Source organism: Gorilla gorilla, chromosome 3 (assembly GCF_029281585.2).
Source record: "Gorilla gorilla gorilla isolate KB3781 chromosome 3, NHGRI_mGorGor1-v2.1_pri, whole genome shotgun sequence".
Classification (NCBI taxonomy): domain Eukaryota; kingdom Metazoa; phylum Chordata; class Mammalia; order Primates; family Hominidae; genus Gorilla; species Gorilla gorilla.
Window position 1 is genome coordinate 89,499,511 of NC_073227.2, and position 17,146 is coordinate 89,516,656.

The following is a 17,146-nucleotide window of genomic DNA, read 5'->3' on the forward strand; positions in this document are numbered from 1 at the left end:
ATGGGAAATGGTCAAAGGACACCTTCTGGGTAGGGAAGATAATTTATTCTTGGACATAACTAAATTAAATAAACAAATTTCTGAAGCCTCTCAAGCTCATTTATCCATTGTGTCTGGAGCTGAGGTGTTAGATCAGGTGGCAGAAAGTATTTCTGGACTAAACCCCACGACTTGGATTAAGTCTACTGGGGGCTCCACGGTAGTAAATTTTGGAATAATATTTCTCTGTTTAATCGACTTGTTTTTAGTGTGCCGGACCAGTCAAAGATTCCTGTGTCAAAACCTAGAGAACAAACAAGCCTTCGCACCATGGCACATTTATATAAAAAGAAAGGGAGGGATGTTGTGGGAAGTCAGGGACCCTGAATGGAGGGACTGGCTGGAGCTGAGGCAGAGGAACATAAATTGTGAAGATTTCATTTTAATATGGACCTTTGTCAGTTCCCAAATAATACTTTTCTAATTTCTTATGACTGTCTTACTTTAATCTCTTAATCCTGTTATCTTCATAACCTGAGGATGTATGTCACCTAAGGACCACTGTGATAATTGTGTTAATTGTACAAATTGCTTGTAAAACATGTGTATTTGAACAATATGAAATCAGTGCACCTTGAAAAAGAACAGAATAACAGCAATTTTGAGGGAACAAGGGAAGACAACCGTAAGGTCTGACTGCCTGTGGGATCACGCAAAAACAGCCATATTTTCCTTCTTTCAGAAAGCCTATAAATGGATGTGCAAGTAGGGAAGATATCGCTAAATTCTTAGCCTAGCAAGAAATATTAATATTAGTACTCTGGGAAAGGAATGCATTCCTGGGGGGAGGTCTATAAACAGCCACTCTGGGAATGTCTGTCTTATGTTGTTGAGATAAGGACTGAGGTATGCCCTGGTCTCCTGCAGTACGCTCAGGCTTATTAGGATGGGGAAAATATCCACCCTGGTAAATTTGTGGTCAGACCAGTTCTCTGCTCTCGAACCCTGTTTTCTGTTGTTTAAGATGTTTATCAAGACAATACATGCACCACTGAACATAGACCCTTATCAGTAGTTCTGCTTTGCCCTTTGTCCTGTTCCCTCAGAAGCATGTGATCTTTGTTCTGCCTTTTGCCCTTTGAAGCATGTGATCTTTGTACCTACTCCCTGTTCTTACACCCCCCCACCCCACCTTTTGAAACCCTTAATAGAAAACTTGCTAGTTTGAGGCTATGCTGGGCATCACGGTCCTAACAATATGTGATGTCACCCCCAGTAGCTCAGCTGTAAAATTCCTCTTTTTATACTCTTTCTCTTTATTTCTCAGCTGGCCAACACTGATGGAAAATGGAAAGAACCTACATTGAAATATTGAACGTGGGTTCCCCTGATACACACACACACACACACACACATATATATACACATGCATATACATACTACGTATATATATACACCATGGAATACTACTAAGCTGTAAAAAGAAACAAACTAATGGCATTAACAGCAACTTGCATGAAGTGGGAGAGCATTATTCTAAGTGAAGAAATTCAGGAATAGAAAACTGAACATTGTCAATTGTCACTTCTAAGTCGGATCTAAGCTATTAGGATGCAAAGGCATAAGGATGATATAACGGGATCTAAGGATTCAGATGGGAGGCCAGGAGGGGGTGAGAGACACAAGACTATACATTCAGTGCAAGGTACACTTCTCACATGATATGTGCAACAAAACCTCAGAAATTACCACTAAAAAACGTATGCATCTAATCAAACACCACCTGTTCCCAAATAACTATTGAAGTAATTAAAAATATCAGAATAAAATCAACCAGACAAATATTTTTACATATCTGTAAAAAATAGAATTTGCTCATGAAACCAAAGATGTGGCAAAATAGTTCAATTTTACAGTAGGAAGCAGGTAACAGTGGCTATATTTCTATTTCCACATAATTTCCACTGAGAAATGACATCAGCTCTTAAAACAGTAAACATTTGGCCATCAATTTTAGCAAAAAATGTGACAATGAAGCTGCATGCAGTGTAAAAGTACAGCAATACTACTTATCTCAAAATATCAAAAGGAAGAGAGAGACTTTTTATACAATTTAGCTATGTAAGAGTTTCTTTAGCAACAGTTAAAACAACAGAATCCTGTTCAAAATGAAGCCAAATTATTCTGAGGATGTGACTACTGATACTGTCAGTAGACTTCTTAATGTTCTTGTGTTTATGTAAAATGTGTGAAATTTAGTTAAGCTGAGTAAATTTTTTCATGTAACTTGTGAATTCAAACAACAAATCTCAATATAAGTGCAACAAATTTCAATATGAGCTCATATGGCTTTATATTATTTTTTAATTTCCCTAGTATTTTCTTCATTACCACAAAATTTTTTTAACCATTACCTGGGTGGTAAATCTCTGAAAAACAAATTTTTACTTGACAAGGTAGATTTGAAATTTTTTTTTTTTTTTTTTTTTTTTTTTTGTCACACGAAGAAAGAAATCTTGCATAACAACTTTTTCTTTCTTGCTGGAATAAACTGAAGTTGTCCTATCTATCCGGTTTTCCAGCTTCAAATGTCAGACATAACTAATCTCTTTTTCCCTTCTTCCCTTTTCTAGCAAACTTCCAGAAACAAAACAGACAAAACTTTGTGATGATAAATATTACAGTTGCCACACAGGCCAGCAGAAACCCAATCACATCCAAAGAGTGGTACTGGAACCAGGTGAGGTCACGGGCAGCAACTCGAAGGTGTTTGGCTCCTTTGTGGCGTATGACAAATTCAATCCAGAAGACTGCTCGATCCAGGGGCTTTACTGGTTGATCATGTTGAATTCTTGATAATTTCATAATATTCTCTTTATATCTGAAGGATAAAAATAAAGATACCAACACTGAAAGTAAGTTAATTTGCCTGTACACATCAAGTCTATGAAAGGCTTTTAAAGCATCAAATAATTCAAAGTAAATGTCAAAGAATTGACAGAGAATTTGTGTATTTTAATTTGAGTTATCATAGAATAGTTTGGGTTTTAAATTGGACTTTTCTCATTGACAAACATTTTTAAAGCAGAAATGGAAGGTCAGGTGAGAAAGTTAATTTTTTTCAAGCAGAGAGAATATAAGGCATTTTAATTGGTTTTTAATTGTTTAAGTTTTTGTGGGTCCATATTAAGTGTATATATTTATGGGGTACATGAGATGTTTTGATACAATGTGAAATAATCACATCATGAAAAATGGGATATTTATCCTTTAAGCATTTATCCTTTGTATTATGAACAATCCAATTACATTCTTAGTTCTCAAACAGGCATATGAGTACATGCTCAACATCATGAGCCATTTTAAGTGCTGTAAGAAAGACTATGAAAATGCAATGTGAGAATTATCATCTGTAAGTTCCTAAAAAGGAATTTTATCAAGGTGAGTGACATACCTCATAGCTCGTCACTTTTCTTCTACATTACTCTTTTGTCTCCTACTGTTTCCCACCCTGTAGCCAGAATGATTTTTTGAAATTAATGTCAGACTATGGCACTCTTCTGATTAAGATTTTTGGCTGGTTTCTCATTATTTTAATCATAAAATTCAACTCTGTTATTAGGTCTACAGAACCCTACATTGTAAGACACTGGCACGCTTTTTTCTAACACTTTTCCTCTGCACACTGTCTTCTAGATTGGCCTTCTAATTTTCTTTAAGCTTCCATAGATGTTCTCATCTTAGAACTTTACACGTTTTGTCCCTTCTCTCCTGCTCTTGGAGTATTCTTTCTTGCTACAACCCAAGGCATATGTCTGTCCCTTTTTGTGGCTTCCTTCTAAGTGTTACCTCTAAGAGAGGCTTTTACTGGACAATGATGGAGCCTCTAGGATTTTCTCTGTTTTCTGTGCTTATTTTCTATTTGATTCCTAGAATTTTGTAAATGATTTATATATCTCATAAAATATACATTTAAATATAAAACACAAAAGATAAATATACATACACTAAGTGAATAGTTCAAAAATGGAAGATCATCTTGAACATTATCTTGAGGTGAAGATACCAATTTACCTACTGTTCAGGTCATGGTATAAGCTATCACAACCTGCCTACAATAATTCTCTTTTTCTGAACCTTTTAGTGACTACTTTTGTCCTCCAACTAAGGATTAGCCTGACTTCGAATAACAACATTAGTTTTGCTTGTTTATGTAATTGAATTACATAATATGTACTCAAAAGTGTCTTTTTCTTTAATGTAGCAGTTCTTGGGTAATTCCATTACTACGTAGTATTCTGTTGACTGATAAACCACAGATTATGTCTTCATTTTATGATGAATAGATATTTGGGTTGCTAACAATTTTTGGACTCTGTTGATAATTCTGTCACGAACACTGCTATACAGCATTAGATTTATATATTTATGTATATCTGTTGTGTATATAATTGAGAGTAGAATTGCTGAGATAAAAGTGCATGGAAACTTATGATTTACTTCTTGACTTTAAATTTTTTTGAAGTGTATTTTGTTAATTTCCAAAATTTAAAGATATTTTAGTAATCATATTTTTAACCTCCTTTATTTGCACTATGGCTGGATCATATAGTCTTCATGATATTGAATCTTTTATATTTCATAAGTCTTGATTTATTGCCCACCACATATCACTTCAATGAAAGATTAAATATTTGATGTACTCTAGGAAAATGTGTCTTCAAGTTGATATATACAATACATATATGTGTATTGTATATGTATATATGTGTGTGTACATCATTTTAGATTGTAAGACTCCATTTGTTAATTGTGTTCTTCAAATGTTTTCTGTCCTTACTCATTATTTGCTCTTTTATTAAAAGTCTGTTTAGATTGAGTGAAAGTATTTGTATAATCACATTTAAATCTACCACATTGTTTTATATTTCTTTTCTATTCGTCCAAGCTGGTTTGTGTTTCTTTTCAATTATTTCCCATCTTCTTTAAAGGTACATTGATCATTCGTTATCCTTCCATTTTCTTTGGGATAAAGTATTTTTAAAGTATTCCTTTAGATGATACCCTCCTTACACAAAAACTTTATTGAGAGTAGTTATAAATGCTGAATTGATGGTAGCTGGACTCCGCAAGGAATTTTTCACATTGTTATCTTTCGGGCGTGAACAAAATCAATTATTAAAAATTTAACTTAAAATTATATTTTTTGTGCTTCAAAGACCATCATCAAAAAGTAAAAAGTTAGTGCACCCAGAATGGGACAAAGTATTTAAAAATTATATATCTGATTTGACCCGTAATATATAAATAGTTCTTAAAACTTAATAATAAGACAAATAGAAAAAAATGTTCCAAGCATTGGAATAGACATGTTTTCTAAGAAGATATATGAATGATCAACAATCACATATAAAGATTCTCAACATCTTCAGCAGCAATGAAAATGCAATCCAAGACCAGGATGAGAGATCATTTTAAACCCTCTAAGAAGGTTGTAACAAAAAGAAAATAAGAGGTCTGGCAACAATGTGGAGGAATTGGAACCGTGTTGTACTGCTGATGGTAGTGATGAATGCAACAAGTACTTTGGAAAACAGTTTAGCAGTTCTTCATAAACATACAGTTCTCACATGAGGCAGCAATTACACTTATAGTATCAACTCAAAGGAAAGTAAAACATGTTTATGCAAAAACAAGTATAGCAATATTCCTAGTAGCCACAATTGGAAACAATCAAAAGGCCAATGAACTGACAAATGAACAACTAAATTATGACATATCCATACTATAAAATATTACACAAGTGCAAAGGAAATGAAGTATTATAACACACAACAATATGAAGTAAAATAAAAACCATAAGAAAACAACAAAAAATTAGGCTAGGTGAAATGTCATTTACACAGCACCTGAGACTGTATGATTCCATTTATATGAAATATCTAGAGAGAATAACTTATAGAGAAAGAAAACAAATTGGTGTTAGACTAGGACTAAGCAGTTATGGGAAGTGATTTTGGTGTCATTGCAGTTTCTTCTGTGTTGATAAAAATGTTCTAAAATTATATAATGGTGATACTTTAATGACTGTAAACATAGTAAAAATATTTGGATTTTATGGCATAAATAGGTGGATTTTAAGCTATCGAAATTAAATCTCATTTTCAAGTCTGTTACAATAATGATGATAAAAATTAATTTTTCAGCAAGAAAATAGTTATATTCTGAGTCATTTTAGATATTTAATTAAAACATTTTATTATATTATTTCAAGTTTATTCTTCCTTTCTTCTATGGATTCATTATGTTAAAATTTTAAGAAATGTATTTTTTATATTATCTATATCATTTTAAAATTATTTTTGTTTAGAAAATTGTTTCACTAACTGGTTACTCATTAGATGTATGGGATTCAAACACAACTTTTAAATAACAGATGATAAAAACAAAGCAGATTTCAGATTGGTTATATCATTTAAATTCTTTCAAGATTACTCTCTTATAAAAAGGATGAAACTAAGGCTCACTATTGACAAGAGAAGCTATCTACAAATACCACCTAGTGAAAAATATTGTTCTACTCACAAAGGATCATTAATTACTGTCTTCAGTGCATTCAACAAGTCTGTACTCGACATTGTGTGGAAGTCCAATCTAACAGCTGCTCCCTTGGCCTTCATGTAAGCAATGTTATCAGGTTGATCCCAAAACAATGGAATGCCCACCATAGGGATCCCATGGTAGATTGCCTCATAGATGCCACTGGCTCCACCATGAGTTATAAAAGCTCTGGTTTTTGCATGACCTAGGATTGGATGAATTTTAGCAAAATTATTCATAGGAATAAAATGAGATGCACAATGAAAGGTTCTGAAAGTGACAGTGTTTTCTAGATAACACATTGAACTAATTTGCTATTACTTTTCAGACTTCAGATGAAAAAGCACATACTTGTTTAGGAGATGTAACTGAAAGCTATGTGGTGTGTGTGACTTCAGACTGCAAAACTTAATATAAGATTTTCAGTTGGACTAATGAAAAGTGCTTTCTAGATTTTTTAAATGTACACAAAAGAGGACAGCAAAGAGATGGGCATGAAATAAAGTTTTATTTTAAGTACAGTCACAGAGTGTGATATGCGGGGTGTGCAAGGCAGCAGGCATTGGGTTGGTGGTGGTGCTAGGATTGAAGAAAGACAGGTCACACTTCATCATGAAATGTGCCGTTACTTTAAGATTAGGAATTTAGTCCTCCAGAAAATACAGAGTTACTGGTGATAGAAGAGCTATTATATTTACTGGCATTTGAAATAATCCTGCAGGAGAGGAGAAAACAGGTGTTAAGTTGTAGAAACAGGAGACAGAGAGACAGCCCAGGAAGATATTGAAAAATTCTGTGAGATATAATAGCACCTGAAATAAAGATTATCTCTGATTCTGACCATAAAGAATGTGAGTATATATCATAAAATGCCAACAATTCTACCATATTCTTTTCCCCTGGGACTGGAAAATAAGTACAAAGAAGTTATTTTTTGTTTTCCTATAACAAATATTCACTAAGCATGTTTCATTAACCCTCTAATGTGCAGTTACTAATATATCCAGTATTTGTTCACCAGAGTGTTACCTAGAAGGTCATTCTGGGGTATCCACTTATACAGCCGAGTATTGAGACCTAAGGCATCTGGTTTATTCCCATCAAATCTCCACAGAACCTGTTACAGTAAAGAGAATATCTTATTCCATGAGTGGAACTCAAAAATTGTAGAATGTTAGAACTGTAAAAAGTGTAGGTATGAGATCAAGTGATGTTAGTAAATAAATCTACTCAAAGATTGATGTAAAAAGAATACTCACATTTTATTTTCTTAACTTTTATAATGATTTAGATATATAAGAAACCATGATTTTCCAAAACAGTACCATAGAAAAATAAGACTATCAATGAAAACTTCAAATATTCAAAAAGTTGTTACACTTTTTAAAAGAAGACCTACCTGCGGCTAACCATCATACTAAGAAAAAAAACTTAACATCACAGATCATTAGAGAAATTCAAATCAAAACCATAATGAGATAGCATCTCACACCAGTCAGAATGGCCATTATTAAAAATTCAAAAAATATCATGATGTTGGCGAGGTTGTATAGAAAAGGAATGTTTATACTCTGTTGGTTGGAATGTAAATTAGTTCAACCATTGTGGAAGACAGTGTGGCCATTCCTCAGAAACCTAGAGGCAAAAATACCATGAAACCCAGCAATCCCATTACTGGGTATATAACTAAAGGACTATAACTTGTTCTTTTATAAAGATCCATGAACATATATGTTAGTTGCAGTACTATTCACAATAGCAAGGACATGCAGTCAACCTAAATGACCATCAATTATGGAATGAATAAAGAAAATATGGCATATATACACTACAGAATATTATGCAGCCATTAAAAAACAAAAATACGTATTTTGCAGGGATAAGGATGGAGCTGGAGGCCGTTAGCCTTAGGAAACTAACATAGGAATTGAAATCCAAATGTGACATGTCCTCACTAATGAGTGGAACCTAAAAGATGAGAACACGTGGACACATAGATGGCAACAACATACACTGAGATGTATTGGAGGGTGGAGGGTGGGAGGAAAGAGAGGATCAGGAAAAATAATAAATGAATATTAGTCTTAATAACTGAATGATGACACAATCAGTACAACAAACCCCCATGACACAAGTTTACCTATGTAAAAAACCTGCACATGTACTCCTGAACTTAAAAGTTAAAAATAAAAGTTAAATTAATTTAAATTAAAAAATAAAAATATTATAAAAAAAGTGTAAAAAATTATACGGAGTCATTGTAATACTAGTGTAATAAAACAGTAACTATTTAGTAATGACCTGTATGTTTGTTTTATGTATTTTATATTAGTTTTCATCTCCAAATTTAATTGTAATGTATTCGTTTGTTTTTGAATAATATGAGAAGTAGTTTAAATGTATCTACTTGTCGGTAGGTTATTATATTAGAGCCTGTTGTCCTTTGATTGACAAAATAGCAAGTCTATAAAATAAGCTACTTATAAGAACTTAATAAATGCTGCCAAGATTTTATGTATAACTTCATTGGAATTACAAATTATCAAGCACTACTTCCCATATAAATTTCAAGCGACAATTTTTGACACAAATTCAGAATATTACCATGATTGTTAATTTTGGATTTTTTTTTTTGGCCTAGAAATGAGGAACCTTTTGGTATCATGAATAAAAATAAAGCTAATGAATAAACTCAAAATTGTACTTTGCTGAATTTGGTCAACTGATTATTAACACTTAGATAACGTGCTACAAAGCTTTGACAACAGTGATTAATATGTTCTGCTATAGCCAAGACATTTTCATTTTAAGTTACTAATTTTGAAACTCCAAAGCAATCCTCATAAAGTGAACAATAATTACAGTGTTTAACTTTTATTTGCTACATCAGTGTTAAAGTAACTCAGGTTTCAGCAAAAAGTTAGAGGTCATTACAAGAAAGCTTTATCAGATAGGAAATTAAGAAGTAATTCACAAATACACAAAGGTCCCTGGTTTACTGTATACAGAAGAAAATATATTCCTACTATGTTCTGTGGAGGGGACATCCGAACCTGTTCCCCTGCCTCTCTTCCTTCTGTTTGACTCCTTCCTATATTTCCTTCTGCTGCCTCCATTGGGAGGAGTTGTTAATCTGGTAGTTAGTGCTGAGTCCTTGTGGGGCCACATTTTATACTGGACAGGATCCACCTTCAGGTCAGGATCCATCTCCATCCTTTCTCTTTCATCTTCCTGCTTCAGGCAGTGTTCTCTATTTGTTGTCACATATTTCACATAAGCATTTGACTTAAAGTACAAACAGAAATAGTACATTCCTTAATTGTAAACATTCACCAAGAGCTTCCAGAGTACGGTAAGTAATAGAGGTGGCCCAAGAGTAAGTCAAATCTTCTTCACTCATTGGATACTGCTGAGATTAGGGAAACAGCTTTGAAGAAAATGATCATAAGTCTTACTTGTATTTCTACAAAGAGGCAGTTCTGGATATATATTTTTAGTTGAAAACACTTGGAAGTCATTCTAAAGACTACATTAGGCACCATTTTCACTTACCTGAAATATATTAAGTTAATTTCAGCAGTATGTATGACTCTTAATATCAGAAATTAAAAATAACCATGAGTCTCAAGTTCCCTTTTGTGGATACCTATGGAGTACTGAGTTCCCACTGATACTAATAGGAGCCACTCATGAATACCAAAGGTAGTAACTCCCCCAGGGCCACATGTAACCATAAGTGTGAGGCACAACTATTACTTGTGTTGGTGGAAGCTACATAAGCATATTTAAGGATGTATTTGGCTGTAAAGAGTTCAGTCTACTATTAATATTCTTTCTATGTAGATCACAAACATTAACAGCCTCTTTCAGCAGTTTTCCACACCAGTAAGGCCCTTTATCTTACCTTTTGTGGGATCTTGGCAAGGGCTGTTGCAATTACATTGGCCCTTTCTGCTGTCATGTTACTTATCACTGACCCCAGAGAAAACACCACAACACCATTTTCTCCAGAGCTCTGTACAAACTCCTCCATTTCCTGTGAAAAAAAATTGTTTCATCACAAAAGAGTATCACCATAGCAGGCACTACTAAAGAATTTGTACCAAATATTAAAGAGAGAAAATCAAGTATTTTGAGGAATTATTGGAGTAAATAATATTTTTTAACTGACTCAATCACTGAGTTTCTTTGCAAGAAGATGTTTGAGATAGTTGGCCTCTGTTAAGGATATTTGTGTAAATATGTGTGTATAGGTATGTATGTGTCTGCATGTGTAATGGAGAAAAGAAACGGAGCTATTACATTGTAGTCAGGGAGATAATGTTAAAAACTATACCCAGACTCTTCACTTATGATACTATAATTACTAATATATGTTCTTGGAAAAGTGGCACCACTAGGCTTTAATCCTATATTTTTCTTCTGCTAAATCACTTGTGTTTATTTCAGGCAGATTTTCTGTAGAATTCTTTTAGTTTGTAGCCATTAGTGGTTTACTTCCCTAAATATGAGCACTGAGGAAAAGCTATTCACAGTTGGGATAATTTGATATCTACATTTATGTTCCTCTACAATGCTTTATGCTTCACTTAAAGTTTGTCAGAGTTTTCCAGTAGTTTTTCAAAAAATGAAAATAAAAGCTGGTGGTTAAGAATCACTGACATTCCTGAGTCTAATATTGTGATTTGGAATTTTTATGAATCAGTCTTGGGAGTCTCATTTATCATATGGAATTGCAGAGTTTATAGTTAGTTGTTGAATAATTGTACCTTTCGGGTTTTTTTTAGGTGGAGCACCTACTGCCCTGAAATCACACTGTTAAATTGATGTGCTGTTTATAACTGCATGTGAGGAACTCTCATCATCACTTTGTTGTGTCTCAGAGGCAGCACTTGCACCAGAATAGATGAGGCCACCTTTCTGCAGGGGAGATCTTGTCTCTCTTTTGAGTAGCTCACGCACACCACATTACACTCCTGGTAAAGATGTGCTTGGCTGCAATTGATTGAGAATTATTCTGACTTGAGTTCCCCAATGTATACTAATATTTAAATTTAAATTTAAATATATTCAGATTTAATCATTGGGGTAAAACTTTTCCAAATGGTTTTTAACAAAACAAAGAAAAAATTGGCTAAACGTAAACAGTGCACCACATATGGCAGAGTGTTTTTTTAAAATGTGATTTTTAATCTTACGTTAATGTGAGAGTCCTTGTACTACTATTCCACGTAATACCTGGGGCTTCTAGGTGTTGTGTGTGATTGCAGTCACCTGTAGCCACATTTAATGTAACTTATTTTCAGTGTTTCATCTCACTGGCTTGATATCAGAGCCTTGTTTTTCTACCCAGTGTTGAAGGACTCTAATCTCTGTTTAGAGACTCATCACTGATATGGACTGGTTGTTTCTCCTTTTGTGATAATATTATAAAAATAATACAAAATTAATGTAAGAAATTGTATAGAAGTATGAAAAGTTTTTAAAAAATAATTTTTCTAAAACTTCTACCTAGAGATATTATTTATAGAAAATATGTATTTTTTTATTATGGATTTTGTCCTATTTATATAGGTCAATGTATACATGTGACACTTATTGAGAAAATTTTAATCTTATTGTATATACATTTTATCCTGCAAAAACTTGCCACCTTGTTATATTTATCATTTTCTAACTCTATTTGTATTATGGCTGATGGTGTAATTGAACATTTCATTGATAAAATTATTTTAATGCTATTGTATGCACATAAGTTTTAATCATTCTTTCATGTAAGATTTTGGATTACTTCTAATGTTAATTTTGTGAATATTTTCCATAAGGTTTAATAGGTGCACCTTGATTTTTTTTATGATTTCATGTGAATATATTATAAAATTAATAACAATATGCATTTTTAAAACACGATGCATTTTGTCACGTGTCTTATTCTCTTAAAATATATAGAAATTATCTGAGAATGTAATATATAATTGAAAAGAAAGCAACCTGTGTTAGCAATTATTTTACATAATAAACAGTTAAATAACTGGCTTCATAACCGTTGACTTGCATTCAAAGCTTTCTGCAAGTTAATAACAAGACCTAGTATTAGTAATTACCACTATTGTACTACTAGTCAACCTTTTTTCTTGTCCTTTTACACCTCCTACTCTCTTCCTCCTCCTATTCGCACTGTCAGTTTCCCTTAATGTGAATGGGGAAATCTTTCAAGAGTAGTGTAGAGTGACATAGATTTTTCATTAGTCTTTACCTCAGCTTTTGTCTCTTGAGAAAGTGACTATATAAAGCCCATACAATTTGCATTAAACATAGATAGTGAGTTTTAACAATGGAATAACATCTCAGTTTTATGTAAGCAAACATGTTCTTTTAAGAGGTTGAGTAATAATGCATTGAAGAAGGCTTACTTTGTACATATGTCTTAAAATGTGATATTAATTTAAAATATATGAGATTTTTGTGTTCTTTCAAAAGGAATATAATCTTATATGCTGACAGAATTTTTTTTCATATTGAAACTAAGGGCACTATTCAGCTACAAGTGGTAGAAATTATTTGGTCTTTATTATACGTGCATTGTTCACTATCTCTGTGCTTCTCTGTCAGGCACCTATGATGTTGAGACAAGTTCCCCCAGGAAGCTTTACTGAGTTGCTTGTCACAAGGCAGACATCATCTGCTCTAATAGGGTATGTTTATGCTCTAAAATGTAAAATTCTGGGATCTCAATGCAGAAATGATTTAAATGCTTTATTAAAGTCAAGTGAACCCTGGGTTTGTCTGCACATATTTAAGGCACACAGTTATATTGTTGAGGAAGTGTTTTAAGCTGGAATACTGGTGAAGATCCTTATTACTTATGGTAGAATTTTAGAATTTCAACTAGCTCAACTTGTTGTCACAATTGATATGTCTAATTTTAATCAAGTCCACAGGGTATCTGTCATCTATGACTTTCCAAGAGTATATAACCTTGATGTGCTGAATAATCTGGTTCTCTTAAATGAGGAATGATATCTCAAGTGACTTGCACATGTTAAGCAGTTAGTAGTATTAGTAATAAAATAACCATAATTGCAAAATTAATAACATTTCTGAGTCACTGACTGTATGCCACAGACATTTTAAGTGTTTTGTCTGTTTTAATATTTTTTCCACACAACACAATATGAAGTTGGCACTATTTCTGTAAATGTGGGCATAATGATTTCTATCAACATTCTAGTCCACTTTTCCATCATCTGCTACCTGAATCCATGCAAAATTTCCTGAATGGTTGGCTCTTTACAGTGTGGCCCTTCTGTAATTTAATCCATTGAATATCTTGGAGGCTTTTCTTAAAAAAGAGAATAATTTCATATATATTTATTTCTTAACTCTTTTTAGTAGTTTTTCAATATTCTTAACAAATATTTCCACTCCTAATATGTATCTGGCTCTAATTTACCTCTTAGTATCATCTGATTCTTAGTCATTCCCTGAAAACAAAACCTGAGGACTTGAGAACTGTCCTGACCACTTTATCTGCTTTCCCTTTTTGTCTGCCTCTCCCCATCATTATTTTACCTATTCCTGCATATTGTGTAGCCCTCATCTTACTAATCAGTGACTCCAGGATACTTTCTATTATCTCCACTGATGCTTTCTTGACATTGGGTTTTTCCTTGAGATAATAGTTTTTTATAACATTTTCATTAATTACTTTTCTATATTTCAAAGTAGAATGTAAGATATGTGGGGACAGAAACTGTGTCTATTTTCTTCTCTGAAATTTCTGCACTTACTTGGGTTTTGTGCTAATCCCTTTATAAATATTCTTTGAATGAATGACCAATACCTTCTTAGGTGTTGCATAATCAAGACCTTACTTTAATCAACCCTATTTTCAAAGTCTCCTTACTCTTCCTCTCTATTTGTAATATGCATAAAACTCACATACGTGTGATGGTATTAACATATACATGAGTTTCTAATTGGTATCTGCTTTACACCACCTACTTCCCATCTTTCTTTCAGTGTAAGTCAGACATTCTGAATGAAGACTATAGACTCATTTCTACTGAAACTTCGAAGCCAACAAAATAAAACCAACGAAAGTATGTTTACCTTAGGTAGGGGTTTGGCAGGTTTGCAGTGGAGTCCTCCAACAAAATCAACGTTTGGTAAGAATGGATGAGGAAATTGAAAATTCCAGGAGTTTCGCATAAGCCGTATGTCAGCTTTCCCCATTGTCTCAAATAAGGTAGTGGGTCTTCCTGAGAGGAATAAAGAAAAGAAAAAGTGGATGACATAAGATAATTACTTTACATAACTTTCTGAAAGGGGTTAGAATAATGTAGGCAAAGATGTAGGTAAAGTTTGTGTGCTTTGAAAAATATATACATACATTCATATATATGAATAATATATTTTTTATGTATTATATATTTTGCACATGTTTATTTATAAGAAAGGCAAAGTAGTGGAAGAATTATGAGGTTAAGCGACATCTCTAATGTCAAGTCAGTATACTCACAATTATTAAAATAAGTCATAGATAATTAAACATCAATTTATTTTCTCTTTAAAGCTTCAATAGTAGCATATAGATATTTAAACAACTCTTTGAGCTCCATAATCAATTAATTCTACTGTACCCATAAAACCAATTTTCTAACAGTCTAGTTTACACAACACATTAAGTTAATCCTTTTATCTTTGGTTCTTCAAGTGAACTCTGGACTATTTTGAGAGTATGGCAGAAATCCTTGTACCAACTACTCATTTGGATTTGAGCTAAGATCTTAATAATATTATCTTTTAAGTAAATATATTTGTAAATTATAGCTAGATATTTTTGAGAAATTATTGAAATAGTGATCTGTACTCAAACTTAATCTGTCTCATATTTTTTAATAAAGAGACATAGTTTCAAATAAACTATATAGATCTAACAACCTTCACACTTCAACAAGATAATTGGACTTCAAATGAATGAATTCCAATTTTTTAGTGAGGGAGTATAGAAACATTAGAAACTTCAAATTACCCTTATTGATTTTTGCATCTGAGATGTAGAAATTATCTCTCTCTACTGTGAAGGAAACCTTCTGGTAACATGGGAATATCTTTTAATTTCTAAATAAGAAAACTGAGGTTTACAAGGAAAAATTTCTGCCATTTTATAGATAGTTGTAGAAAAACGTGTAATTACTCATTCTAAATCTATACATTGGGTAAGATGTTACTTGATGGATTTTACTGTTTTTAAGATCTAAAACATTATATAGTAAAACAGATGTGTAATCGCTTAAAGTCTTAGGTGTACTAATATATAGGTTTATGATTTCCTGGGGTGTTCTGTATGAGTGATGACCACAGGGTTTTAAGAGACCCTATAATTTAAGCTTTTCTATAATATTTGTGAGATTGATGGATCATCTTGTATTTTCATTTCATAAATTCACTTAACAAAAACTCCACTTCCGTGACTTTATGGCTTTATATAAGCTCTGCTTCAAATTCTTACCTAAAACTTCACTGTAAAACTGATCCCACTTCTTCATATCACACATTTGGAACCAAAAGTCAAAATAAAGCACATAGATCATATTTTTTACCCTCTCCATGAAAGTCATTTGATCACTTAATTTTGACATAACAATAGGTATGTAGGAAGGAGGGAAAATCAGTCCTCCACTATGCCTTTCAATTGTGTAGCCATGAGTGAAGAAGAGACTGTACACAAAGGGTATGTTAAATAGCTCAGCCAGCAGCTCACCACAAGGAAAAAAGCATCTGCAAAAATGATGTCAAATCTTGATTCTTGTAGTTTTTTCATAAGTTTCTTATTTGAAACTACATCTTTACAGAAGTTTCTAAATATGTCACATAATTCCCACAGGATTTCTTGTTCTTGTGAAAAATATAACCAAAAGCTATCTTTTCGAATGTCTGACCATCTCTTAACCTGTTGCATGATGATATTCTCAAATTCAGTTTTAGTTAAAGATGTAGGATAAACTTCAAATTTAAGAGTGGATGCATCATTGGGATCAAAAAGAATGGAAGCTGAAGATGCCAGTACAGTCACCTCATGACCTCTCTGAACAAGCTCTTTCAGGATTGTCTTCATATTCATCCAAAGGCTGTATTCTGCGGCCCACACCAGCACCTTTCCACAACTCCCAGAGCTAAAGTAACAACTGAGATGTATCAGCAGAAGAACTGATGTCCATTTCAGAGCCATCCTGGTGCAATGTGATAATTCTTTTCAAGTCACTGTTTCTTCCTCATACTTATATACAGAGATAAATCAATCAAGTTAAAACATAACTCCTTCAATTCAAAGTAAATACATTATATGAACATCCTGAGTCCATGGATGGCAAGAAGACAAACAAAGTTCGATTACTTCATATTTACTCAAGGATGTTTGATGTTTCTTGTATGTTTATACTCGCTGTCATCCACCTCAGATTATGACCTTGCAAGTACCCTGTTTTATGTAACCTATTTTATAATAGTGTCAAGAACAGTGGCAAGTGACAGAGTCCTACAGGGACCTTGACACAGAATAAGA

General features: G+C 33.1%; 1 protein-coding gene across 1 annotated transcript; it reads right to left on the minus strand.

Annotated features, from left to right (window-relative positions):
- Nucleotides 1-1,880: 1,880 nt before the first annotated feature.
- LOC115934311 (UDP-glucuronosyltransferase 2B11-like) lies at nucleotides 1,881-16,813 on the minus strand. Its single transcript, XM_031010251.3, is given in 7 exon segments — nucleotides 1,881-2,860; nucleotides 6,565-6,784; nucleotides 7,609-7,696; nucleotides 10,484-10,615; nucleotides 14,692-14,840; nucleotides 16,094-16,354; nucleotides 16,357-16,813. Coding segments are annotated over 7 exon segments (1,587 nt in total). The 3' UTR covers nucleotides 1,881-2,580.
- Between the last annotated feature and the right edge of the window lie 333 nt (nucleotides 16,814-17,146).